The sequence below is a fragment of the Parasteatoda tepidariorum genome, chromosome 7 (assembly GCF_043381705.1).
Source record: "Parasteatoda tepidariorum isolate YZ-2023 chromosome 7, CAS_Ptep_4.0, whole genome shotgun sequence".
In the NCBI taxonomy this organism is placed as follows: Eukaryota; Metazoa; Arthropoda; class Arachnida; order Araneae; family Theridiidae; genus Parasteatoda; species Parasteatoda tepidariorum.
The window spans coordinates 42,758,806-42,786,520 of NC_092210.1; the positions used below are offsets into that span (position 1 = coordinate 42,758,806).

A 27,715-nucleotide genomic window follows, 5' to 3' on the forward strand; every position below is an offset into this window, starting at 1 on the left:
AAAAAAAAAAAAAAAAAGAACTATTGATCTAGTCATTGAAGTGCTCATAAATGAAACATTTATTCAGACATTTGACTGATTATCAATTGTGAATATAATAACCGTGTCATGCCTTATATGTATGCATTGTTTCTTTATTTTTCTGTGCATCCTGGGCGGTTTACCTTCAAGGGAGATATTATGTTTCCTATCAGCTGATGGGAAGTTGATAGGGGGTGTAAATTTACTAATTAAACTGAGCAAGTGACACAGGACTAAAACCTCCTATTCAGTATCATATGACTATGTTTGTGTACATAAAACACATTCATTTCTCTGTAGCTACATCTAGAATTATGTATACATCAAACTTTTTCATATATTCTTTTTCTATTGAAAAAAGTATTTTTTAAAGTTTAAATAAATATTGTGAATATAGTTATTATAGATTAAATATTATATATCATTGCAATTATTGTAAAAAACATTTACGGTGTTAAACTTGGTTATTAGAGTGTCCTTTTTCATGGAACAGATCATTTTTTTAGTCTCAAGAGTGTCGGTTCAACCAAAGTTTCATTGTGTTCAGGTGTTCTTTGATTTCTATTATTTTACAACACACATGCTCTTTTTCAAGAATTGTGTAAAGTCAAATGATTTTTTTTTCTTATATGAACTTAATTTTACAAAAAAAATTTAGAAAAAGTTATTGTACTGAAAAAAAATAAAGCTAAAATTTTTGAGGAAATTCCGATCTAAAACTAAACTTAGTTCATAGGGAATATTGGGCTCTGAGAATTTATTGCGCTCCTGCTTCTATGAATATTTCTAATAAATCTTGACTAATATATTCCTTGATTAATGAACTAATTATAATTTACAAAAAATATTTTTTTTGTTTTGTTTAAATGAGTTCATAGTTTTTTCAATCAAGCAATTCAAAGATTTAATTACTATTAATAATTAGTAAAGTGATTAAAATAAATTTACTAGTCAAATGTTATTTTATTATATTATAACAGTTTTAGTATGTTTACATTGTAGTCTAAGCAGCTCAGCACCAACCGAAATAATAGTTCCGAATTTCAGTCTTGTTCATACAAAACTGAAAAATGAATTTTGAGTTCAAAAGGCTTTAAAAAAAGTTTTATCCCTTGTAGTTTGATATGCATTTTTTTTAATTGTTTAAGAAATTCATTAAATTTATTTTCATCTGGGACAGTTTTTTTCTATGGAAGAAACTTGTCATATCTGATGAAGATACCTACTATTTAAATAACAAATACATAAGCTTATTTATATAATTATTTAAACTTTTTTAAATCATTTTTGTCATAACCCAGCTTCATTTTAAATTTATAAATCCCACCCAAATATGCTTGCAAATGTCTGTTTATAAATAGAAAATAATTATCATACTCTATAAATCCTATAGTTTATTCTTATTTCTTCTTTCTGCCTCAACAGCTACCACAGGATCACCTATCCATAGCAACTAACAATTTCTAATCTTTAGGGTTTTCAGGTCATTTTCAACGTCGTTGAGCCATTTAGTAGCGAATCAACCTCTGGGACGTAACCCCTCGAGGGTTCTTAATTATTCTTATATGCACTTAGTAATTATTCATAAATCAAATAATTTATCAGATATTTTATTTTTGTAAGCAAATCTAATGAGTAAACTAAAGGTTTTTGAAGGTTCTTTAAATTTCCTGACAAAGCTAATTAGTGATTTTATATGTTTAACAATTTTATTTTTTATATTTATCATATTTTTACCATTTATTGAAAATATATTTGCGTAAAAACAAATTTTTGTACATAAACTAATTTTTATAGAATGCCTAAAAGATTTGAAACAGTGAAAATTTTAATATCTGAAAATAAAAGTTATGATGTATTAGAAATTTGTGTATAAAAATGATAAAGGATTAAAATGTATAAAAATAAACATGTATATGTTATTTAGCAGTTAATATTTATTGCAATAGAAAATTAAAAATTTAAGTTCTAAATTCATTAATTTCCGATGTTTAAATATTTTATGTAATTACATAATATTAAATCATAATATTATTATTAAAATAAATAGAAATATATACTACGAAAAAGATTAATTTGTCTATTCTTTTTAAATTTTGTGGCATATTACTATCAGTTAAAATTTTGAAAAAAACATAATTGATCAAAAAATAATTGTTGTAATTACTTTAGCACCTTTGATGTTAAAATTTTCCTCAGTCGGGAAGGAAAAATATTTTATGTGAAGTGAATCAATAAATTATCACTGCTATGGCATAGTAAAAAAAGTATAAAACGTTAACTTTTATTAAGTTTGAATGTAAATAATTATTTATTTAAGAGTTTGATGATTTCAGTTATCAAAGCAAGTTAAAAGCAGATATACAACAGGAAATATATCAAGTTTAGAAATAGTTTACAAATTAAATAATGGTATTAAATATTATAATATAGGTGTAACAAATTTCTTATTACAAATAACATTTTGAAAAAATCTCATGATAACCTTTCATTTATGCTAATCTTTTAAATCAAATATTCTCCAGATACTTAAATATGGAGAAACTAGTATTTACTAATTCACAGTATTTACTAAATAATTAAATAACACACTTGATGCACTGAAATGTTTAAACAAGATTGGATTTTAGTTATCTAAAACTAGATTTTTTACATAAAAAGCATCTACACTTTAAAAGAATACAAAAATATATAAAAAATTAAAAAAACACTGAAGTGAGAAACACTGATTGTGAGAAAATCATAATAAAAAAAAATGGTATTTGCACAATTTAAAAAATTTTTAACTTTATGTTGAACAAAACTTAAAATTTATTTTAAATAAACAATATCTATAGTTTAAAATTGTGTCATTAGTTAAATATTTATATGCTTAAATATTAGTGAAATGTTTATATGCTTAATTCGTTTGCATAATTAAAATAGTTTGAAACAGATTTCATGCAGTAATGCATTGGCATGCCATCTCATTGTAAAAAAAACATTGTATTTTTAATTTTTTTTTAATATATTCAGCATTGTACTTAAATGAACCATAATATAACATACATGTTTGTTCCTACTATAGATGCAATTTAACATTTGAAATATTTATAATATTTTACTTAGTTAAAACCAAAGGTCCCACATACGTGGACCTAAAACTATTAGTCCCTTAGCAGTATAATTCCTATTTTGTTTACCTTATTATGACTTATGGCAGTAAAATAGATATTTGGAACTTTAAAATATTTTTTTCTGCTATATTCCTTCATACTTCAGTAGTGAAGAGGTTAAAGTAAAAGGCTGGTGTGCTCAAAGCCAACTAATATGAACAATTGAGCAACATGTAAGTAAACAATTGAGCCTCTTGCAAAAAAAGGAAAAATTAACTAATCATTCTACTATGCTATGTGTGAAAAATTTAAGTTAAGACTATAAAGATCTTATAAACAAGAAAATAATTAAATTGCTTTTCAATATACCTTCGATATACCAACAATTATAACCCAATAAGTTTTAGGACAAACATTTTATTGATTGATTTAGAGCATTTACTTGAATAATTTTACAGTAGTTTCTAAAACTGATATTATAGCAGCAAATAATAAACATGTCATATTTCTCTTTAATAATCAATATGATTTACCCAATAATAGTAAATACGATTTCTAATTTAATAGCTCATTGATTTAATAAGAATTTTATAAAAAAAATTCTTAATAATTTGACAAATAATTCTTAAATAATAATAAAAGTAAATACAAAACTTTATAAAAAAAAATTAAGAAAATTACAAAATCAATAATAGCGACATTTTATTTATTATAATAAAATATTCTTAATTCAAAACTTTCAAATTTTAAGGTAAATAGCACTAATAACAAATTTAAATAGCTCATTTAAAATTAACAAGAATATCATTAATTATTTGTTAATGTTCAGACCAATTAATTATTTTACAAAATAAAAAGTGTCATTTAATTAAAACCAGCAAAAGTGATGCCTTTTTTAATATTTTTTCCTTCTCAATTATTTGTAAACAATAAAAAGTTAATGGATAGTTTTAATAAGACCTATAAAAATGATATATATTTAAATATTTTTTCTTTCAGCATTTATTTGTAAACAATAAAAATTTATTAGTAAACATTTTTATCGATTTGTACTTACCAATTGTTCCTTAACGTACATTGGGTCCGACCTGTTATTTTCAACGGATGATAAAACTGCAAAATTATTGTTTTTTGTAATAATATCATCTTTAAGAGTATAATGGTAAGGGACCGCATCTGCAACTACGGGTGTTTGGTTGTACCTGTCATACAATTTTTCATTTACTCGCCAAACCGGGGGACTTTCTACTACTTTCTGCAAAATACCCTCACTTCTTAAGTTATACAAGACACTATTAACTACTTTCTTAGGCTGCTGTACAGCCCTACAAATATCGATAAGTTTTACATCTTTATGGTAGTTAGCTTGAAAAAAATCTAAAAGCTGCCGTCTTAAATCAACATTAGACATAATTTTGATGGGGTAAGTGAGTTAAGGAAGCTTAGCTTTAATTCAATCAACCAAGCTTAGCCCTATTATATTATTTTTAATTACTTTTCACATAGCATAGTTACGAGCGCACTTAAATAAGCTAAAACACAACACACATAGAAATCAGTGCAGCAGACGGTATAATGCACACACAACAACGCCAATAGCGTTTAATGCTAGGCAGAGCAGTTACAGTGAGAGAAAGAAAAACTTCCTCTACATGTATTGACCCAGCTAAGTTCTCATTGGATGAAGTAAAATTTGGATTTTCGCACTAACACATGCACTCATTGGATAAAAACAATAAAAATAAAAACACGATTCACAAATTCGATTAAAGAAAAATACCTCAGTATAAAAAATTATTTAAAAACAATGAGTCAAGAAAACAGTAATCAGTGAAAGAAGATTTCTTTTTTATTACGATTCGAACTGGGGATGTTCTGTTTTCCCGAGAAACAAAAACCAAAAATAAAACAAATTTAGTTAAAAATAAACTTGGCGCAATACTTCTTTAAGAAAGTACTGTTATATGAATAATCAACTATACGTTAATTTATTCACGTAATTCGTTTCAACAATCGGCTTTTCAAAAGTATTTGCTATCTGAAGTATCTTAACCACCCAATTCTAGAACTATTCTGTGAGAGCGTAAGCTAGCCCTATAACTAGGATAAACATTGATCATCTTGACTTTTTAAGCATATTCTCATAAATCTGCAGTTTTCATGACAACGGATGTTCATAAAGAGTTGATAATAGTTTCACACCTGTGAAATCACCGCACAACACGTGTCTGACCCTTGAGACTCACAAATGCGCTACTTTGTGTATTCGTTTCTGCGCCCCCATCTCGAACTACGAGGGATTCGAGTTTGTTTAAAATTGGTTTGATATTAGCATGGCAGTACTGTGATTCCAGCACTTTCAATTTTTAGAATACTCACGTATATTTATCAGGGATGATAAGTTATTAATATGTCGACCATTTTCGATTACAAATAAAATGTGATTTAAAACGTAAGTTTTATTATTTTCAGTTTAGTAAAAATATAAAAATTTTACATTTAGAAGTATTGCAATTTACTTTATCAGGGGAAAAATATACTTGAGGGTGCCCCTTGGCGAAATTGGCGATTTATGTTTGGCGTCATACTTGTTTGCCCGGAACGCCGTGGTAACCCACAAACAGGACATTTATATCTATTACTAATTAAACCTTCATTCATACACCAGTCAATCACTGTTTTTTTTTTCATTGTTATTAAAATCGTACAGAAACTTAAGATTTATCTTATTGACAGTATTCATTTTTAGTACCAGAAGCAAAAATAACCTTACCAGCCGGTATCCAAAGTAGAACTAACGGATCTCTGAAATTACATTTAAAAATTCATTTAAAAACAACGCTAAATTCTAAACTAATCAGAATCACGATTAAAATCTAAACCAATCAGAATCACGATTGGTTTTCAACATCGCCCAGCTTGGCGATCAATCGCGATCACAACTTGGCGGGGGCACCCTCAAGTATAGTCTACCCCTTTATCAGACACTGAACTTTATTGAGAGAAAAAAACTTTCTAAATAATTTTAACTTATTCATCGATGCATCCTTTTTCAAAAATGTACTAAAAGCGTTTCCTCTTCCAAAGATACTGAAGTTTTTCAGAACTAACTTTTATTCTTTATAGTCTATTAACGGAAATATTGTATTTGTAACGCTTTCAATCTAGTTTAGAGTTTATTAGCAGAGAAATCTCCCTTGGTGATATTTTTGCACTAGATTATGTGACCGAACATACTCCGTTCGAAACGCTGTTTCTGTTCAGTGATCTTAATGTATTTGTACATGAAGTGTTTTTAAGAAAAGTTAATTTTCGATTTAACTTTATTTCCGCACACAAACCCTTACATATTTAAATACTAGACTAAATATGGTGTGAGGTATTTGACAATGGAAACTTATGATTAAATTATTGTATCAAAAAGAAATTAAATAACTTTTAGTGTTATAATTTTTAATATTTTTTGTTACAATATTTATGAACTTTTAAGGGAAAAAATAACATATAAGTGTTTCGCAGTTTAAAAAAAAAAATCAGAAAATATCATAGTCTATCGTATCTTGCGGCTTACGAACTTAACATTGAAGCAATTCCATTTAGTTGAAGAAAATATCTGCTATCTAACCGCAGCCAACTTCGCTGTCAATTTCACTTTTTGTTGCACAAGAAAAAATGCTTTTAAATAAACTTCATTAATATTTTCAGAAATTTCTATTGTAATATTAAAAAAATCCAGTCTCTTTAATTAATTCTGAACATTCATAATAAAAGTAGCCTACTTTCTTCACAAATAAGTAACATTTTAAAATTCGTTTAATAGAAAGGAATTATTTATCACATTCTAGTTGATTCCTCCAAAATTTAATATTTTTTATAATTTATACATTCGATAAATACCTAATTATAAGGCCATAATGAATGGGAGAGATTCAGAAGAGAGATAAACATTTAAATTCAGATTATGTATAGTAAAAAACGAATATATTTGATAATAATCAATATGGCAGTATTATACTATATTTTCGTATGCGAAATAGGTTTTTTTTTTTTTTAAAGTGATATATAATAAAATTTTAAATTAAATCTCAGAAGTGATATCCTGATTCAAACATTTCCATTCGAATTGGCAGAAGAATATTGTTTCATTTCTGGCTGTAAGCTCTCTTAGTATGTCCGTTTGATGTGATGATTTTATATTTGGGAATGATACAAATCGTAATCTTTTAATCACGTTTAACCAAAGCTTGCCTCATCCTCATTTTCCCCCCTGATTAATCATGTGTAACAAGTAAGGAAGGTAGTACATTTTATTTTTAAGCAGCGTAGAGCAGCCGACGTAGTTCTGATTACGACTATCAATCTTCAAATCCGCAGCCTTGTAATTCTGAACCCACCCCAGAAGCCTTTGGAGGACTTTTTGATAGAGCTAACCCGCATTTGCGTTACACCGGGCACAAAACCACGAAAACCTTCCACGGTTAGCCCGGTGATAAGGGGATTCCAACTCATGATCCGTTTACCAGGATATTTTACGCCAGCACTGTTGTCAGTGCGAGCAGGGAGCGGAGTTCGTATCGATCAGCCACCGCTGGAATTCGAACCTGGGTAACTTCATTTGAAGGCGAATTCTCTATCCCGTGAGCCACCACCTCTCAGTTATTTTATTTCATTTTATAACAGGCGTTGAACAGCCGACCCAATTTTGGGTTTACGACTACTAATGTTCAACTGCGTAGCCTTGTAATTTTGAACCCAATCCAGAAGACAAGGGAACTCCTGGCTAAAGTGTTGGAAAACAATTGCCTTCGTGAAGGACGTTTTAATGGAACTAACTCGCATTTACGTTACATGGAGAGGAAAACCACGAAAACCTCCCACGGTTAGCCTCACGGCAAGAGGGCTCTAATCCATGATCCGTCTGCCACTGAGTAAATTTTACGTCATCACTGTGGTCGGTGCGAGCCGGGTACTGAATTCGTATCGATCAGTACCAGCCTCGCTTGGAGTTAAACCTGGGATCACCTCATTGGAAAGCGAACGCTCCATTCCCTGAGCAACCACCCTCAATTTTGTTTTATAACTGCCGTTGAATAGCCGACCGAATTTTCAGTTTACGACTACCGATGTTCAACTCCGTATCCTTGTAATTTTGAACCCAATCCAGAAGACAAGGGAACTCCTGGATTTAGTACAGGGAGAAATTTGCCTTTGTGGTGGACTTTTTTGATGAAAGTAACCCGTATTTGCATTTCGTGGTGAAAACCCACCACCCTACCTTGATGTTTCCCTAAGGTTAAGTGCCATCACTTAATTTTCCCTATATTAATATATTTTAGGTTTAGTGCCATTGCTAGGCACTCCTTGTACGGATGTTTCTCATACTATACCCTTATCGGGCATTTTGATATGATAATAACTGTCTATTATTTAAAATAACCAAATAAGCTATATAAAGAAAAATTTGTATTTTCATACTAAAATTAGAATTATTGATTAAAATTTTGATTTTCTTTAATCATTTACATTTTCTCTAAAAGAAAAAAAAAACATGCCAGTGCTCATAATCCAATTATGATAATCTTAAGACCTATAGCCCAAAACAAGACAAAAGCAACAACCCCTTTCTTCATATACGTCTGATATTCCAACAATTTTCCAACAACGCCTCAAATAATACTAATTTAAAATAAGAAACTATACAACACTAAAAAAATTAAAACATGCTTTCTCAACAAAGGGACATTTAAATTCATGTTCTTTTTTCTATTAAATTTTGGGAAGCTTTTTGCGAGAAAATATCTTCGATCGCTATTATTTAAAAACTTTTAGAAAAATATGCGAAAAATTTTGAAAATTATAACAAAATGTTTGTCATCAGGTTAGAAAGTTTATTTTTTTCATGAAAAGGTAAGAGATTTAGCGTACTCTGTATATTCGACAACAAGTAATGTTTCCAATTTTCCATCAGGTTCTACTAGGGGGGTTCAAATATTACATAAAATTTATTTTCAAAGGGGAAAAAAAAGCAAATCTTTTTGTTCAATGTTTGAACAGCTTCTCCCTCGAAAGCCTAAAAATAAATAAATAAAATAAATAATTCAGGAATTGTAATAAAAGAATAATTATACGTTTAGATTAAACGTTAAAAATACCGCATAACGTATGTTTTCAGACATCTGTATGCTCATTCAGATCGATTATTTCATCGAAATATAAAAAATTTCAGTAACGGGTAGCGTCAAACGTGACTGTCTTTTGACATGATATACTAATGAAGAGCAACATGTAAAAAAGAAATAATGTTTCTTTCTTTCTTTTTTCTTCAAAAATGTTGGTTTCATTCTCATAATCCAACCAAAACAATCAACATTTAGTTAACTTTTATAATTGTTTCGACATTTTAAGTTTGTTTATAAATTTTACATTTACGCAGTTTGTATTCATTGTAATTTGCTTACATATTTATTAACCGTTTGAGAGTTGGAAACTCATGCGCTGGTTTTACCTTGATACGCTAATTTCTATTGAATAACATTCGAAAAAACTATTCAGTAGTCATTGCGTTTTTTTTTCTCAATTTTTCAAAGTCATGCATTTATATAAAGGTTACAGATTGAGCAATGATGTATGTTCCGTTTTATATGATAAACTTTTGCCATCGTTCTTTGAGTTTCATAATTCCTCGTTCGTAGATGGACCTGTCTTTGTTTGCGAAACCAAGTGCTGATTTACAGCTTTATCTGAATTTAACGTCATTTCCCACTAGACGTTTTGAAGAAAAGGAAACAAGTGGAAATCTGACGCTGAAAGGTCAGGAGAGTATGGTGGGTGGGACAACACATCCAATCCCAGCTTCAATAACCTTTGACGGGTCGCCAAAGATATGTGTGATCTCGTGTTGTCATGATGAAACATTACTCCAATGCGATTGATGATGCGATTATTCATCACATTGTGATGAATAATCCACTTTCCATCACCAGTTATCATTCGTTTCAGAAAAAAGGTAGTTTTCTTAACTTTACTTGAACATATCGTAGATTTTATTCGCTCTGTCAAATGAACTTCTTTAAGTGGAACACAACTTGAGGAACACAACTTCCAAGCTTTCTTACATGCCTCAGTTTCTTTGGATGAACATGAACACTATTTTGACTAATTTTCAATGTCTCTGCAATCTCTCGTGCCGTGTAAAGTGGGTTTAACAGGATTAATGTCTTTATTTAGTCATCATTAATTCGGGTAGACTTTCCTGATCAAGGAGCATCCTTCAAATCAAAATCACCAGCTCGTCATTTCTTGAGTCAGTTTCGGCATTGACGTTCTGGTAGAGCACAGTCACCGTAAACTTTACGCAATTTTTCACTGGCTTGACGTGTGTTTTTCCCTATACGGAAGTAAAATTGCAAAATATGGCAAAAATGAACGCTTTAATCTTCCATATTCAACGTGATGTCAAATCTCCAAAACTCAACGAAATACTCTAAATCGTTTTTTACATTAAGGCTTAAACTGACAGGTATCAATGACGTAAAAACTACAATTGTAAATGTTCCTAGTGTTTCAGAAACTGCACTACTGCCATCCTTTCCAAATAAATAAATAATAAAATGCAATGACTTTTTGCAAAACATAATAGTTTGTAATGCAAGAAAGCAGTGAGGTATAATCTGTAAAGATACTTTTGGATAAATGAACGATTTTTCAAGATAAAAAATACACATTGTTCAGAAGGTTTAACAATAATTAAATTAATTTCAACATGTGATTAATTTTAGATTTCGTGTTTAGACCACGTGTACCGCAAGAAAGTAGTCGGATATCATGTATTAAGACATGTTCATCATTCTTTCATTAAAATTCACAAGTTTTAATGAAAGATGCTAAGATAATATACTCTGGACGAAAGATAATATGCACGTAATTTAAATGTTTAAAATCCGGATTAATGTTTTCAGAGTCTGGCATCTGTATGCTCATTCAAATCGATTATTTAACCAAATGAAATGAATTATAATTCGATTAAATAATCAAAAAAAAAAATTCTTATAAGATAAAAAATATTAATTGTTCCGTAAGTTAAATAATAATTTAATTAATTTAAGCAAATGTTTAGTTTTAGACCACGTTTCGCCCTTTGTCTTGTCCCAATGACTGTTTGCTAATAAAGTTTCATATAGAAAAAAGAAGAAAAAAAACCCAGACGAACTCTAACATCACACTACTATTACAATTGAATTGGCTAATAGAAAAGAAAAAAAAATTCTATATTACTGACCATTTCTCAGGGGGAAAAAATCAAAACTTTCTCTATTTTTCCCTTTTAGTTTGATCGAAATATGAGAAAATGATTATCATTTACTGTGAAGTTTAGTTTATTTCTGTTCTCAGTAATTCTCCATACTTATCTGCAAGTTTGTATTTTTTACCCTCAAAATAATAATTCCTTTTGGGGAAAAAAAAGAGTTATTTTTATTTGTTTCCTGTTCATTAATACTCCCAAATATTGTGCTTATTTAAAATCTGAATAGTTTATTGCAATTTAGTTTATAATAATTTATTGCAGTTGAGGTTTTCGAAGAAAAAAAAAGGTGTCATTTCAAAAAAATAGTCTAATTGATATTGTATTGTATACAATGCTTGTAAATTTTTTTTTCTATAAATAGAATATTTTTAGAGAAATTTCAAAATTTTGAAGGAAAAAAACTATTTAGATAGATATGCTGTTGTTGTTATTGTAATTCATTTATGTCACACTAGAGCTGCACAATGGGCTATTGGCGACGGTCTGGGAAGCATCCCTGAGGACGATCCGAAGACATGCCATCACAATTTTGATCCTCTGCAGAGGGGGTGGCATCCCCGCTTCGGTAGCTCAACGACCTGCACGCGAAGTCGAGCACTTTACGGTAGCACAGTTTAACGAGGACCAATACCTCACACCCTCGGTTTAGATGGATATGCCTTTATCCTGAAGTTATTCCAATGGCGCAGTTAAGGCGTCGCTCACATTGCTGGTTGGAGAGCTGGGGATAGTGGGCTCGATCTTGACTACCGACAAAACAACCGGTGTTATACTCAGCAAGATGCACGTTAAATTTATCAGGGCTGAAAGTTTTCTCGTTGGTTGTCGTGTGGAAGTTAGGAGAGAGAGGTGCCAACTCAGGCGCTGCTCACGTCGTTTGACCAAAGTCAAAATTGCGTGGCATTTCTACCATTGCACTACTTGGTAGGGTCGCACAAGAGCTACATAATGAGCAATTGGTGACTGTCTTAGAAACATCCCTGAGGATGATTCGAAGACGGGACATCGCAATTTTGATCCTCTGCAGCGGGGATGACTCCCCTGCTTTGGTAGCCCGACGACCTGCATGCGAAGTTGAGCACTTTACGGTAGAATAGTTTAACGAGGAACGATACATAGCACCCTCGGTCCCTACGCAGGCTGATCAAAGTGGTCACCCACCCGCTTACTGACCGCAGCCAGTGATGCTTGAGTTCTTTGTTCTACTGGAAACAGTGTCTTTAGAATCAGTTCACTGCACTACTTGGAAACTAAAGCATATAGCCACTAATAGACATGCATTGATTTCTCATTATTTTAAAAGCTGTTTTAATACATTTGTTTATTCATTTTTTATTATCATAATCTGAAGTTAATGGTATAGAAAATACAATAATATTTAAATTTGCTTTTTATTATCACCACACACATCGGCGAAATAATATTTGGAGAATATTAGATACATAATTCAGTTTCAGAAACTAATTCTTCGGTGGCTTTTATGTGGTATTGTGTTCATTTAATAAAAGCTCCCGTGTTATCATAGCAGAAAAAGAAATTCTAATCTCCTTTGCAAAATGAAAGAAAGATTCAGGAATTTGGATTCTTATATTTTGATTTTTCCTTTTATTGACATTTATTTCTCGTTATTAGAATACGTAAGAAATATGCATTGTTGCTTCATAAAAGTAATTACTGAAATTGGCTTCTGACATTAAACATTTATTGTGAATGAAATTTTTTTGAATCATTTCAACTATTTATTTTTTTAGATAACGATACATTTTATATAAATAACTCTCAGAGATTGCGTATAACTAAAGCAAAATAAATTGAATAAATCACGTTTGAATACAACAGTACATAAATTTATAGAAAATTAGTGTGATTTACTTATAAGCAATTTTTTACTCGAAAAATATATTTTCAATTTAAATCATTATCTATAGAGTAACTCATTATTACAAGTAAGAAAAAAAGTAATATATAAATTAGGAAAATTACGATTTATTAGCAACTTATAACACAATAAAATTTACTTAATTTTCACCTTCAATCTAATTATTAGTTTTGGGAATAGAACTTTATTCACAAAGGTTAAACAACATTGCAGAGTAGTCATCATAAGCATAATTGTTTGAAAAAATATATTATTCTTTTGATGTCTCCAATATTTCAGTTCCCTTCAAATATAATAATTTATACTAACACAAAATGTTATTTAATACAGTTTTATTGGAAGTACTGATAAAACAAGTGATTAAAAACGCATAATACAATATAATGATTAAAAAAAATTAAATAAAATCGAAATAAGATTTAATTTGAGATTGATACAGTTGTAATCCTCAATTTAGAATATTCACAATTATTATTCTTTTGATGTATCCAATATTTCAGTTCCCTTCAAATGTAATCATTTATACTAACACGAAATGTTATTTAATACAGTTTTATTGGAAGTACTGATAAAACACGTGANTTTTTTCCTAAAATTACCAATTTTACCTAAATTTATTTCTTGCCTTCATATTTATTATAACCTCTTACTTTAATTTCAGAGGAAAATTAGGTTTTTTACTTGGAAAATAGCTACAAAGTTCAACTAAAAAGTTACTTTTTTCTAAAATTTTACTTTTTGACTATTTTTTACTCGGAATTTTACTTGATTTTATTTTCTCGAATGTTTAAATTTCAGGAGGGGCGAAATATATTGTTTGCCCCCTCACTAAAATTTCAGAGGGGGCGACTGCCCCCTCTGCCCCCCCGGCTGGCACGCCACTGAACCTTACATTTCTTAAGATATACATATAGAATCAAGACCGTCACGAATTCTGCGGGAGCCATGTGGGGTGTTAAATTCCTTTTTATTTCTAGGTTAGGGCCGCGAATTTTAAATTTATCCCGTGAAAAAATGAGAAAAATATTGCTCTTATATTTTTTTAACAAACATTAAGAGGGCCGACAATATTTTAATTTATATTGGAAAGGCAGTTTTGAGCCTCACAACTCTACAGATAAGGGCCACATTTTACAATTGCTTAATAAAACCCTTAAAAATTATTTTTATTAAGCTTTTTTCTTCATTATATTTGCCTTTATTATTTTTATTCATGTTAAATAGTTTTCTGATAATGATAATATATATTTAACATTAAATAATAAAAAAAAGCTTTAATGGACACCTGCAAGTGCCGTAGTGCGGGTGTCTCGATCATGATTGGTTGCTGAAACGTATTATTTGTTTACGTTAGCAACTGTTCTTTCTATTCGATTTCGAGTAAAACAAACCCGTAGAGTATAATAATTTCTCTTAAGTTACTCATTCTATATTGTATGTGCTACAAAGTCAAGCTTAAAAAGAAGGATTAATGGAAAATTCGTTTTAGAAAACTTAAAAAAATCGCCATTCAAAGATGACGCTTAAGTCACATGTATCACTAACGGTACTACAGGTATTATAGTAATTGGCGAATTGGTTTCGATAAGAATTCTTCTACGGGTTTTCCGTAGTTTCAGAAAATATTTCTTAAGGTGGTAGCTAAGATAGCTCAGTAATATTTTAAAGAATTAGAATTAAAAGAACTTTTTTCCACCACAACTTATAAATATTTTAACAGCAAATTAAAAGTCAGAACAGAAATGGAAAATTAGAGAAATGGTCATGTTCCCAAATCCTTATGAAACATTAATATATATATATATATATATATTAAAATCCGGCTTTAGTTGGTTGCCACTGACCAATGTGTATAAACTCAAATGTTGAAGGATTATGTAATAAGTATTAAATATACTAACGTAGGTATAAAATATTAAATTTATATATTTGGTGATTATTAAAACTGTACCAATATTAAGCACGTTTAATACCAATATTTTGTAATCAATAGTTTTACGGCCCCTCGAAAGGGATATGTACCTGAGAAAATCACTGAATAGTGGTAAATTTTAAATGTTATGAATTGGCCGCATCATGCCAAATGATGCGAAATACATTTTATCTTTATTCTAATGGTATGAATTAATAACAACGAGCTTTGCTCACGTCAATAACGTAAAGCCACCGAAGATTACAACATATAATATTGAATAATTAAAAAAATGAAATGATTTTACTTATATTAATTGAAAAACGTAGTGAAAGAACCAGGTAAATTTCAAGAACGAAAAAAGAAGTTGCATCCGAATTATTTATTACCAATTTATTAGAAGGAAGTACTAATAATTCTTTACTTTATTTTATTTACCGCAGCCTAATTTGAAATAAAAATCATGCAAGTATACTAAAAACTAACATGGATTAGTTACGTTATGATAGAAGCGAAAGCAAAAACAGTTCTGTTACATTGAACATACCCATATCGACGCAACCACTTATAGTTATATTCTCGAATTCATTAATTCTCCTAAAAATGTCATTCACCTGGTTCTGTGTTTCTCAGTGCTGATTTATTGATTCTTTTCTTTTTTTTATTCACCCCGTGCGAAGAACGGGTATTCAGTTAGTAAATAAACAAGAGCCTTAAATTGATACCAAAATAACAGTTCTTAAAATCCTCTTTCTAGTTAATTTATAAAATCGCCATTAAGGGATTATAGCTAATCGCAAGAGTTATAAGAAGTGATATTTCCAGCATAATGTATTTTAATTCATGTACATGCATGTACATTCTATCATGCATAACAATTGTTTTAGTTGCTTTGAAACATGTTTGGAAAATCTGAGAAGTTTCTCGAAGGAGGCTTCAAAGTCAAAATTAAGATAATAACGAAAGATATTACTTCAAGATAAAATAATTCAAATTTCTTTTAAAAAACAACAATTTTCCTAAGGGTCTGCAAGGAAAAAGCAATAAATAAAATATTGCTTGTAACTTATGAAAACAGGGTTGATACAATCTTATATAATTTTCCAGGTAATATGTTAATTTTGTTATTAAGTTAATCTTAAAATTAGTTGTGAGAAAATTTTATAATTTTTTTTTAAAAAAGCAGATGAAAAGTCAGTGGTTCATTTGATATTATTATTATTATTCGAAAACCACCGACTTTTTCTTCTTCTCATCGAGAATACCTTATAAAATTGTTTTAAAAAAGCCGATGGAAAATCGGTGGTTTTTGAATAGCAATAATAAATCCATATTAACCACCACTTTTTCATCTGCTTTCTTAATACATTTTATAAGAAATTCTTGCAACATTTTAAGGTTGAACTTTATATGAAATGAACATAACACCTGGAAAATTAGTTGAGACTATACAAACTAGATTTTTATAAGTTACACGCAATATTTTGCTTCTTTTTTTTTAGTGCAAAGTTATTTTATTTAAAAAAAAAAGTAAATTAGTTTATTTTATACTTTTTCATCTTAGGAACATTAAAAACATTGTGCTTTATTTTTTTCTCCCGAAACAAGTTTTAAAAGCACAACTATAAACAAAATAAACATGTGGTTTCAGATAACTTTAGAAATGCTAATTCGGTGACGTAGCACCGATCCACATGCCATTCATTGTAATGACTGATCAAAAAATAATTAAGCATCAAAGAACGTGCGATAAAATCCTAAACAGAATCGTTTGCAATTTTATTTATAAAAATGGCTAATGTTAAGCTCATGCGAAGAATAGACATTTTTCTAACTAAAATTTCAACTAAAATTTTTAACCATTTTTTGAATCGGGGGCTAAAATCGCTCACGTTGTAGATGTCCGAATTTCAGAACACTCCAACGGTTTAATATTCAAGTTGAAAAAAAATTCGAATATCGAGCAAAATACTGGGTAAACACAAAAGAAAAGTTGAAAAAAGAAATAAATACGCACGTTTGAAAAAAATATTTTAAAATGTTGATAAAAACTATGACCCACGCACACGCACCCGCTCACAAATTTCTTTTGATTGAATAGCTTAATTTTAAACTGCCCCATAATTTTCTTTCTTTTATTATCTTCTCGGAAAATTATTTTACCCATCTTTACAGTTGCCACTTATTTTTTTTTTTTTTTTTTTATTTATTTNTTTTTTTTTTTTTTTTTTTGAATTTGACATATTTTCGGTGTTATACAGATACCATTCATTAAAATAGACGATAGAGCCAGGGTTTAATGGCATGGAATTGGCTATACTGCGCTAAACGTAAACGTCATCATAACCTATTTTAGGAAAGCTGAAAAAAACGATACAATACAATATAGAAACAATACAAAAAAAAAAAAAACAATACAATAAAGATTTAATGAGAAGAAAAAGAAGTACGTCTCGCTTCACCTAAGAAAAGTGATATCAGAGTTAATAAACAGGGATTAAAGTATAATATGTCTGCAAACTTCTACATCTACGTGTATACTCCATTCCCAGCAGTCTTTGTCCCTTGTTTGTTAATAAAAAAAACAGATAGCTAATGGATTACCTGAGTAAGCCTCTTTTTATTTATAAAACAGTGTCAATTTTTGATAGAGAACAAAAGTGTTAAATTATAATCATTCGTAGTCCACGTTAATAGAAAAGTAAAAATTATTAAAAGATAAGTAAAAAAAAAATCTTTACATATTAAAGGAGTGCAAATTTATAATTAAAAGAAAAAAAAGAAAAAATGTTATTAAAATTGGGCGAATCATTATCGAAGGAGTAGAATAACAGTTTGTCGGACAAAACGGAAAGACCTTTGTCTTTGATCACGTGTATACATTAGTTTAAGCTTATTCTAATCCCAATTTTGTTCTAATTAATATCGATAATAATTCGCCAGAGTTTGGCTGCGTTTTTGTTGATTTTTCAGACTTAAATAATTATTTGTGACCTTTAGTGTTATGGATTTTATTACTTCATTATTATCAACGTTTAAAAAGTATAGGCTTTAAATATTATGGAGCACCGCACTCTTTAAGTTCTTATTTTGAAATCGCTTTTTTTCTAAATATATAGTAAAATATAAATTGAAAAAAAAATTTTTTTTCTTAAAAATACAAAAAAAAAAAAAAAAAAAAAAAAAAAAAAAAAAAAAAAAAAAAAAAAANACATAAACTATCAAAACAAACAAAAAAAATTTAAAATATTATATCATGGGCCCTCAGGTCAACATTAGAACTTAAAAGCGACGACGTATGCTTCCATTTTTAATTCAGGAAAATAGTACTAGGAAACAGTATAGAGTGAAGCTAGCCAACCTTGTACAAATCAATAAAACAAATGGATTACGTGAGCGAGAATCTTCTTTTTATCTATAAAAGAGTGTCAATTTTTCACAGTAGACATACATCGGCAGTTTCAGTGTCGTATATGATGAATATTTTTCCAGTACGTTTAAGATTCGTTGGCAATCTTGGCGTGATTTTGTCTCATTAGATTTCCCTTTACACTATAAAAAATAGAATCCTCCTGTTTCCCATTATGATAAGTTCCCGCAGTTGATGACTAATTTTTAAAATAGAATAATACGTTTCAGTATTAGTAGTGTAATTCTTTCTACACTTTCAACTGCCATAATTTAGGTACTACAGTTTTTGGAAAAGATGGTTTTGTTAAAATTTATATATATATTTTCATCTCTTACTTGATTTTGTCTTTAAAAAAAAAAACATATTGAGTAGGCTCAAATTTTTTTATATCATTTAATGAAATTATACTTTCTTTAAAATAATGAATGTTGCATTTTATTCTGTAGTGGAAATTTTAGATGTATATAAAATGTCAGGAATTTTCGTTTCTTGCTATATGTTGGAAAGAACCCTTGAGTGCTGTAAATCTTCATGATTATTGCAAGATTCTCATTTAAAACACGATATGTTAACTGAAAACAATTATTTATGAAACATTTTAAATTTTGTTTTTCATCCATGCGAATACTACCCTCTTTCCTCAATATTAAAGCTAATGCATTGCGTCTGTAAATGGTATGTACTAATAAATATATATTTTTTATTTGAAATAGTAATTTTGTTTAATTTTTTTAAAAGACAATAGTTTTAAAATTCTATTTCTCAAGAATTATTCAACAGATTTCGACCAAATTTTTTATCTTGTTATTTAAAATTACGCAGTTTGAAATGATGCATAAATTTGTATACCTTACAATTAAAAATTTTTCAACCCTTATCAATTAAAATAAAAAAAGTAAAATTTTTTTAGCTTTTAATTTACTCAGGATAAACTAAATTTGTAATTCTGTGCAAAAAGTTTTCGCTTGGATCAAAAAATGCGTGAGATATGTCGAACTAAGCAGTGAAGTAATTAATAATAATATTAGGAGCCCAGACTATCGACAGTTCTCCTGAACTAGCTATTGGGTCCATATTTTCTAAATTGCAGCTACCCTCAATATTTTGATAATAAAAATTTCAAATCCATCGAAAAAAAGGTATGTTTATTCTGTATAAGTACGTATTTGTAGCTGATTCTGCAACTTAATTAATATTTAGCTCTCGTTACTTATCACATTCGAGGTCACCCCCTTTGAAAAATTATGATCGAAACTTTAGTTTGTTAAAAACCGATCATTAGAATAAGAGTTACTCAGGGTGATACTTTTTTATATTGTGCACTGTACAATTGATAATATCTAACCGGTCTTGAAGGGCTACAGTTTTACGGTTTTGTTTGGACGAACGCTTTAACACTTGAAACTACATGAATTTGAAAAATACTTATTTTCTCTGCATTTCCAATGGTTTCAGAAAATATATCTGGGTGGGTTTATAAAAGTGATAGATTTAGTATTCATGAATTTTCAATGCATGACAATTTCAATAAAAAAAAGCTTTGAAGCAATAAACTACTTTTAATTAAAATTATTAAATAACACTTATAAATTAACAAGAAAGGGAGGAGGCTGTAGACAATATTTATGAATGAGTTAAAAAGTTAATTTAGCATCATTTTGAATATAGCTGGGTTCTTTTTATTATTATTAAAATTTTAATTTTTATCTTCAAATTGAATCACTCCGAGGAATAAATTTTTTGTTGCATTTATGCAACTACTCGATCTTACCTGATTCTGGTGCTGGGATTTCAAATCTCAAATTAGATTTGCTCCTAAAGCTACAATTTTTTTAATGACATTTTTGTGAAACTTTTGTCAAAATTTTTATATATAGCAGAGTAAATGTTGCGACAAACTTTTAAGGATCATCACCAGGATTAAAATTATATCGGAAACCATGCCCGGAAATGTTGTCGTACTCGGCTATGGGCGCTTCCTCTATTATGATCTATCCAGAAGCACACGAAGTAACAGTTCATATAAAAGAAGCGTCCATAGAGGCGTATGACGATGTTTTCAGGTCTGGGTTCTCATGCAGTTTTAATTCTGATGATGTGTTTTAACTCCCCTAGGAATATGTCGCAACATTTATAACTCCTGTTATTATATATAACGTTTTTAAATTTTTAACACTAAAAACTGTATTTTGAAGAGAGAAACTGATAGTAGATTTGAAATCAGTACTATCGCGTGATTCTATAGTTTCGTGTGCGTCACGTGATACGAAAATATTTTAGATCTGTTAAAAAAAATCTCACGCAACATTAAATGTTTTTCCCTTTATTTATTACGTTTATTATAAAAATAGAAATAACTATTCCTAAGAAACCCTTTCCATGCCGATCAGCAGCGTATTTAATTCTAGGTGACGATATCTGTTATATAGGAGGTTTAATATCCAAAACACCATTTTCACTGCTGCCACTGTTTAGTCTTACATATTTCTATAATTACTTGCCCTTACTATGCCACCCCGTTCTATCCCATACATGAGGCAGGGGGATACAACACTTTATATAATTTTCTATTTTATAATAAAAATATTAATCTTTTGTTTTCTTAAAGCATCATTGCATTTCCGAGAATACGAAAATATAATGCGAACATAAAAACATTTGCAGTTATTTTAATTAACTATTTTTTTTCTTCCAAACATATTTTAAACTAGGTACACACTTCTACCCCACACTTCTCTATGATATACTTTTTTTCGTAAACAGCATTCGAAAATTTCAACCCTTTTATTTAGGTCTGTTCAGAGATTTCAGGATAAAAAAATTGTTTGGCAATACGATAAATTTTTTTTAAAATAAATAAGAATTATATAAGTTTTAAACTGGATCCTCTCTCCTTAAGTGGCTTGAAGCTTATCCAGCTATTTTAAGTCTAAGGTTGCAAATGCGTTTCATCGCATAGGGGCATACGGGGCTCATGCTCCCCTTCCCCATAATTTTCGAAACATCAGAAGTGATTTTGAAAACAATGTAATGATTTTTTAAAAATAATTCTTACTATTATCACTCAATCATTTCCTTAAGTTAAAATTATTCACACGTAACATATATGTGATGAAAGGAATTCTGTTTGCTTACGCTTCTGCCTCCACTTCCCACGTCCAAATATAATTATCGATAAGTATTATTAATATTTAGATCGATTGATGAGCAGAAGTAATTTTTCTAAGTAATCATTTTTTAAAATAACATTTATATTGCTATAACATTATATTGTTCAAACAATTTTAATGAGTTCACAACCGTAATTTAATATTACCAAAGGGGCGGATGGATATATTAAATACAATTTTTGCCTGCATCTCATCGTGCATGAAGCTGATTATTAAATTATAATTCATTTAACAGATCTATTTAACTGTAATTTATTACAGTATATTAATGTTATTTGCACAAAAATAATTATGGTTAATAATATTAGACCACCTTTCTAAACAACTTTATCTTAAAATGTAGCGCATAATTGCATTATAATAATAATAATAAAATCGAAATAATTAATTCTCTTAGTTTCAAATTCCAGAGTCCCGCAGTGGACTGATCGTTAAGACGCGGTTTCCAGCAGATCACCGAAGTCAAGCATCACTGACTGCGGTCAGTGTGCGGGTGGGTGATCATTTGGATTAGTCTGCGTAGAAACCGAGGGTGTGCGGTATTGGTCCTTGTTAAACTGTTCTACCGTAAAGTGTCCGACTTCGCATGCAGGTCGTCGGGCTACCGAAGCGGGGGGTGCCATCCCCTCTGCAGAGGATCAAAATTGTGATGGCATGTCTTCGGCTCATCCTCAGGGATGTTTCCCAGACCGTCGCCAATAGTCCATAGTACAGCTCTAGTGTAATCATACCAGCTCTAGTGTCTAATTAACTACAACTACAACATTTAAACTCTAGAATTCAAAGCGTAATAATAGCAGTAAAAGAAAATAACTTTAAATTAGAGGTACACAAATATTTATAAAAAAACAATTCGCGATCGCAACGCTCGAGTACGCCGTCTAGCGGGAGCCTGTAAATATCGGACATTNCGTAATAATAGCAGTAAAAGAAAATAACTTTAAATTAGAGGTACATAAATACTTATAAAAAAACAATACCTTTATAACTTTTATTAATTTTATGCTGATAACAACTTAAACAATATGAAATGAATTAGGAAAAACTGGATCCTACCACGTGATTTTCCGGCCAGTTGGTAAGTTTAGCTGTAACATTTCAGCAGGCAGCATTATTAAAATTTATTACCTTTTCACTCGCATGCATTCTCAATTTTGAGTGCTCGACTTCGCGTGCAGGTCGTCGCGCTACCAAAGCGGGGGTGCCATTCCCTCTGCAGAGGATCAAAATTATAATGGCATGTCTTCAGATCATCCTGAGGGATGTTTCCCAGAACGTTGCCGATAGCCCATTGTGCATCTCTAATGCGACGTAAATGAACTACAACAGCAACAATCTCAATTCTGATTGGCTGTTTCGTGCGTTACTAACCGCAAGTCTTCTGTGAATGGCTATGTGTTGTCCTCTCACTCTCTTCTTATATTATATAGAGATATATACTATTTATAAAGCATTCACATAGTATATATAGAGATATATACTATGTGAACAATAGTATTATATAGAGATATACGCAATAGTTTTATATAGAGATATATACTATTTATAAAGCATTCACATAGCTATCTACCAGTGGTATCAAGGAAGATAAAGCTCCGCATCTGCAGATCATGCCAATATCCAGTTGCCGTTATGAGAATATTGTCATATTGTCCGAAATGTAAAAAATAATTACACATTTACATCGTTCTTAAAACAGTTTTCCACGTGACTGTGATTGTTGTTGTTGTTGTTAATTTACGTCGACCTAGAGCTGCACAATGGGCTATTGGCGACGGTCTGGGAAACATCGCGGAGGATGATCCGAAGACATGCCATCACAATTTTGATCCTCTGCGGAGTGGATGGCACCCCCGCTTCGGTAGCCCGACGACCTGCGCGCGAAGTCGAGCACTTTACGGTAGCACAGTTCAACAAGGACCAATTCCACACACCCTCGGTCCCTACGCAGACTGATCCAAGTGGTCACCCACCCGCACACTGACCGTAGCCAGTGATGCTTGACTTCGGTGATCTGCTGGGAACCGTGTCTTAACGATCAGTCCACTGCGGGACACGTGACTTTGAGAAAATCAGGATCATCCTAATGTACTTTAATTACAATTTAGCAGTGTAAATATTTGTAACAATCAAAAGAAGCTGTAAGTTGCTCATTGCTGCTAAACAAAAGTAAGTCAAAATGATACTAAACACTTTTGACAATTGCAGAAAGCAAAAAGTATTTTTAAAAATTATTACACAACGTTGTTATAAAACAATTATACTTAAAAAAATATATTATTCTAATATTAAATTAAATAACTCTTAACTGCAATTATAAACTTTTAAGTGGAGAAATTGTTTTTTGCCCAGAAACGTCAATTATTTCGAACCAATCATCGGAGTTGGTGAGCGGCAGCGAACAGGGGGCTTAGCCCCCTAGTATATATACATATATATAAGTTCAAAATGAAGATAAAACAAAGAAAAATTACAGACATATGAAAAAAGGGGGGAAAAGAAAAATAATAATAAGAAAGTAACAAACAATTGGGAAAAAAAACAGGATAAAATTTTTTTAAAAAGTCCGGAAAATAAAAGACATAATCTTTTCATCAGCCCATACGATTATATCCGCAAAAAAGAGTGCTTTCTGTATCATATTGTATCAATATAGCCAAAATTTACACTGAAATTTTTTTTTACAAAAATTACAACTAATAAAATAGAACACAATAAGTACAAATAACACGTAAAAACAGAAAATAAATTAAAAGGAACCCCCCCTTTTTTTTCTTCATATGTCTCTAATTTTCCTTTGTTTTATCTTCATTTTGAATTTATCTTATGAGTTCTGGTTACTTGCAGCTTATGCGCAATAAATGAAACTTATTGTTTTTCTTAATTTTCTTCGTGTTTTTTGGTATTTATTTTGTTGTATATACATATATATAAATATATATATAAATATACATATGAATGTGATACATATGAATATGATATACATATGAACATGCATGAAATTTCGCGAGCTAAATTTAAAATTTCCGAAACGCAAATACATAAAGTTTGTGCAGTAAGAAAAAGCCTGAAGCAACTATCAATCGAAGTAGAAGAGGTAGCGCTGTCGTACTAATCCGATAAGTGATGTCATGTCCAGTGCGCGCCAAAACCTAACAACAATTACTTCAGCTTTTTGTGTTTATATTAATTTACTGTTTTTAATTGTTCTTCATTAATTTTTTTCTGTTTTATTTGCTTATTTTTTTGATTAAATAGTTTCGTCTGGAAGATGTAAAGCTTGCTTATAAGAAAAATTTTATGTATGAGTTATATATAATTATATGGATTATAAGAAACTAACAATTCTTGTCTTTTATATTTTTCAAGGCTGATTCTACAAATCATGCGTTATTGAAAGAATTCAAAATTACATTTAATGTGATCATGAGATTTACTAACATTTATGCATTATGTATTTGAAAATTTATGTAATTTAAAATTGTTTCGAGTGAATGCTCTCTAATGTTTATAATGCTATAATTAAAACTTAAAAATTTTAAATTTTTCATAAATAAGTTTTGTATTAGATAACCAATAAAATTTTTTATCTGATTTCATGAAAACTTCCCTAATTATAATTTTTCAAATGATATTTATGTATTATATTATTACTATTCAGTATTAAAGTTTTGTATGAGTAGTAATAAAATAGAAATTGTTATTTTCCCAGCACATTTTATCACTCTTGCTAAAAAAAGTCCTTCATATTCAGTTATTATTATTGAATTTAAATTAAAAGTCTTTATTTCTGTGCTTTGTTTACAATAATGTAAATTGTAGATATTACAACATTAACCAAGTTAAATCAATATTTATGGCTAAGTTTTTCTTAGTAAAATAGCATTTAGCTATGTATTAATTATATGCCTAGTAAATAGAATTTTTATATTGAAAAAAAAAATATTATCATTACATTACTGTTATGTGGTTAATGCTTGTTGTTTTAATTGTTTTTCTATGACTACTAATACAATGATCTATTGTCACCTGTTTAAATAGTAGGCTAGAAATGATATTAAATCTAACATGTTGAAAGTATCTGAAGAGATGTTTATGCATTTATATCTACAGTGAAACCTCTTGGGAGTGACCACTCTCTGTTCCTCAGAAAATGGTCATTAATGGAAGTTGATTTTTCTTAGGGGTTACCTCCATTGACCTCTTAAGTGTTGTTGAAAGTACATAGTTTTTGGAAAATGATTCTAATTTTAGTTAATGTCATGCCATTTCTTTGTCTTTAAATTTAAACAGTGTCTTGTCATTTCCTTGGTGCAGAAATGCCATTTGTCTTGGTGTTATGAGAACCAGATCTGTGAATAAAACTTCACGTCAATGAAATTGATCCCTACTGATATAATTATGAGTAAAAATATTTCTTCCAATTATAAATGATAGAACTATTATAAATAAATGAAATATTATGTTTTATTTTTTTAAATTCACATTTAATTTTATATCAAAAATTAATTAGCTTTAAAAAATGAGAAGAGGTTTGTTTAGGATGCTCAGTTTTTTCTAAAATATCTTTTACATTCTAATTTAACTTTCAACTCTAAAAATAAATCATTGATAATGTCATCTTTATTGGACTCTTGACAGCAACACAAGGTTGTAGATTTCTTTCAGAAATCGTCAAAAAGAGTTCTCTAAATTAGAACCTCACCCAATTATTTTGAATACATTTTAATCTACTTATTTGTTTTGTTAATGTTTTTCCTTATTTGATCTTTTCGTCATTTTGGGTAAAGGTTTTATCATTCGTTGGGAGAGGTTTTAATGACCTGTAAAAGGTCTAAAGATTTTCTTCATCACAAAATGGAAAAAATTATGTTCCTCCCAAAAGTGGTTGTAAATAGGAGGGTTGCTACATAGAGGTGGTCTTTCCTGGATGTTTCACAGCACAAAAATATCAATGGATATTTCCTGTCTTGTGGTTTTATCAGATAATGTTTTGCTCGATAGAATGAATTTATAGTTGCCTTGATTGTAAGTTCTGCTTACTATCTTATTAATTAGAATAAATTTCAGTTTATTTAGCTATTTTGCAGTTTTTTTTGTAATTTGTGTTATTTAATTCTTAATATTCTCATTAAAAAAAGGTGCTTTTTAACCAGTTTCATTGTTAGAGCAAATTCCTTTATTAATGAAGTGCGTTTAGAATGTTAGTTGTTTAGTTCTTTAAATATTAGGTTAACAGCATTAATAAAATAATTTATTTATCTAAGGTTAGACGCCCAACTTTTATTAGGTCTGAGATAAGAATGCAATCAAATTTGATGCTAGTCCAAGCTGAAATATCATCTATAAAAGTATATATATACTTCTATATTAATACTTCTTATTAAATTATTCCCACTTTCAGGCTCATGCAAGTCTTTAACATTTATTTCTGCAGCATACCTAATTTTTCAGCCTATTTTTGCTGCCCAACAAATATCTGTGACCAAATAGGATGATAAACAATACATTAATAGCCATTATTCAAACTTAACTCATTTTTCAAATAGTGCTTACAATTACTATCTAGATAATTCATTACGAAATGTTATGCACATTTATTGTTTAGATTTGAAAATTTTTCATAATTTTTCTAAAATTTTTGAGTTAAAGGTAATTATTGTTTATATAATATAACTATGCACTGCTTAATTTTTCTTTTTTTTTAATTGGGTTATATATTTTCTAAAAGTAAACATGTTTTTTAGGTGTTCAGGCATGTGTTTTTTTACTAAGTGAATATATTTAAGGGACAGTCTTTATATTTTTTTGATCCCTTTTATATGAATAAATTTTAAGGACTACTATATGCATTTTTTATTTTCTACTCTTCATAAAAGGAATAAATTTTTAGGCAAATCTTGAAAAATTGATCCTCTACC

General features: G+C 29.6%; 2 protein-coding genes across 5 annotated transcripts in view; one reads left to right on the plus strand and one right to left on the minus strand.

The window, feature by feature from the left end:
* The window catches only part of LOC107455886 (uncharacterized), a 43,861-nt gene extending 39,066 nt beyond the window's left edge, over positions 1-4,795 (minus strand). For all 4 annotated transcript variants that reach the window (XM_016073608.3, XM_043048062.2, XM_071183345.1 and 1 more), the window contains exon 1: positions 4,174-4,795. In XM_016073608.3, coding sequence (XP_015929094.1) covers positions 4,174-4,527 — 354 coding nt within the window. In that variant the 5' untranslated portion in view covers positions 4,528-4,795. The remainder of the gene's footprint in view (positions 1-4,173) is intronic.
* Positions 4,796-24,902: 20,107 nt separating this feature from the next.
* The window catches only part of LOC107455884 (chromatin assembly factor 1 subunit A), a 39,650-nt gene continuing 36,837 nt past the window's right edge, over positions 24,903-27,715 (plus strand). Inside the window, exon 1 of the mRNA XM_016073607.3 lies at positions 24,903-25,096. The gene's annotated coding sequence lies outside the window, so the exon portion shown is untranslated. The remainder of the gene's footprint in view (positions 25,097-27,715) is intronic.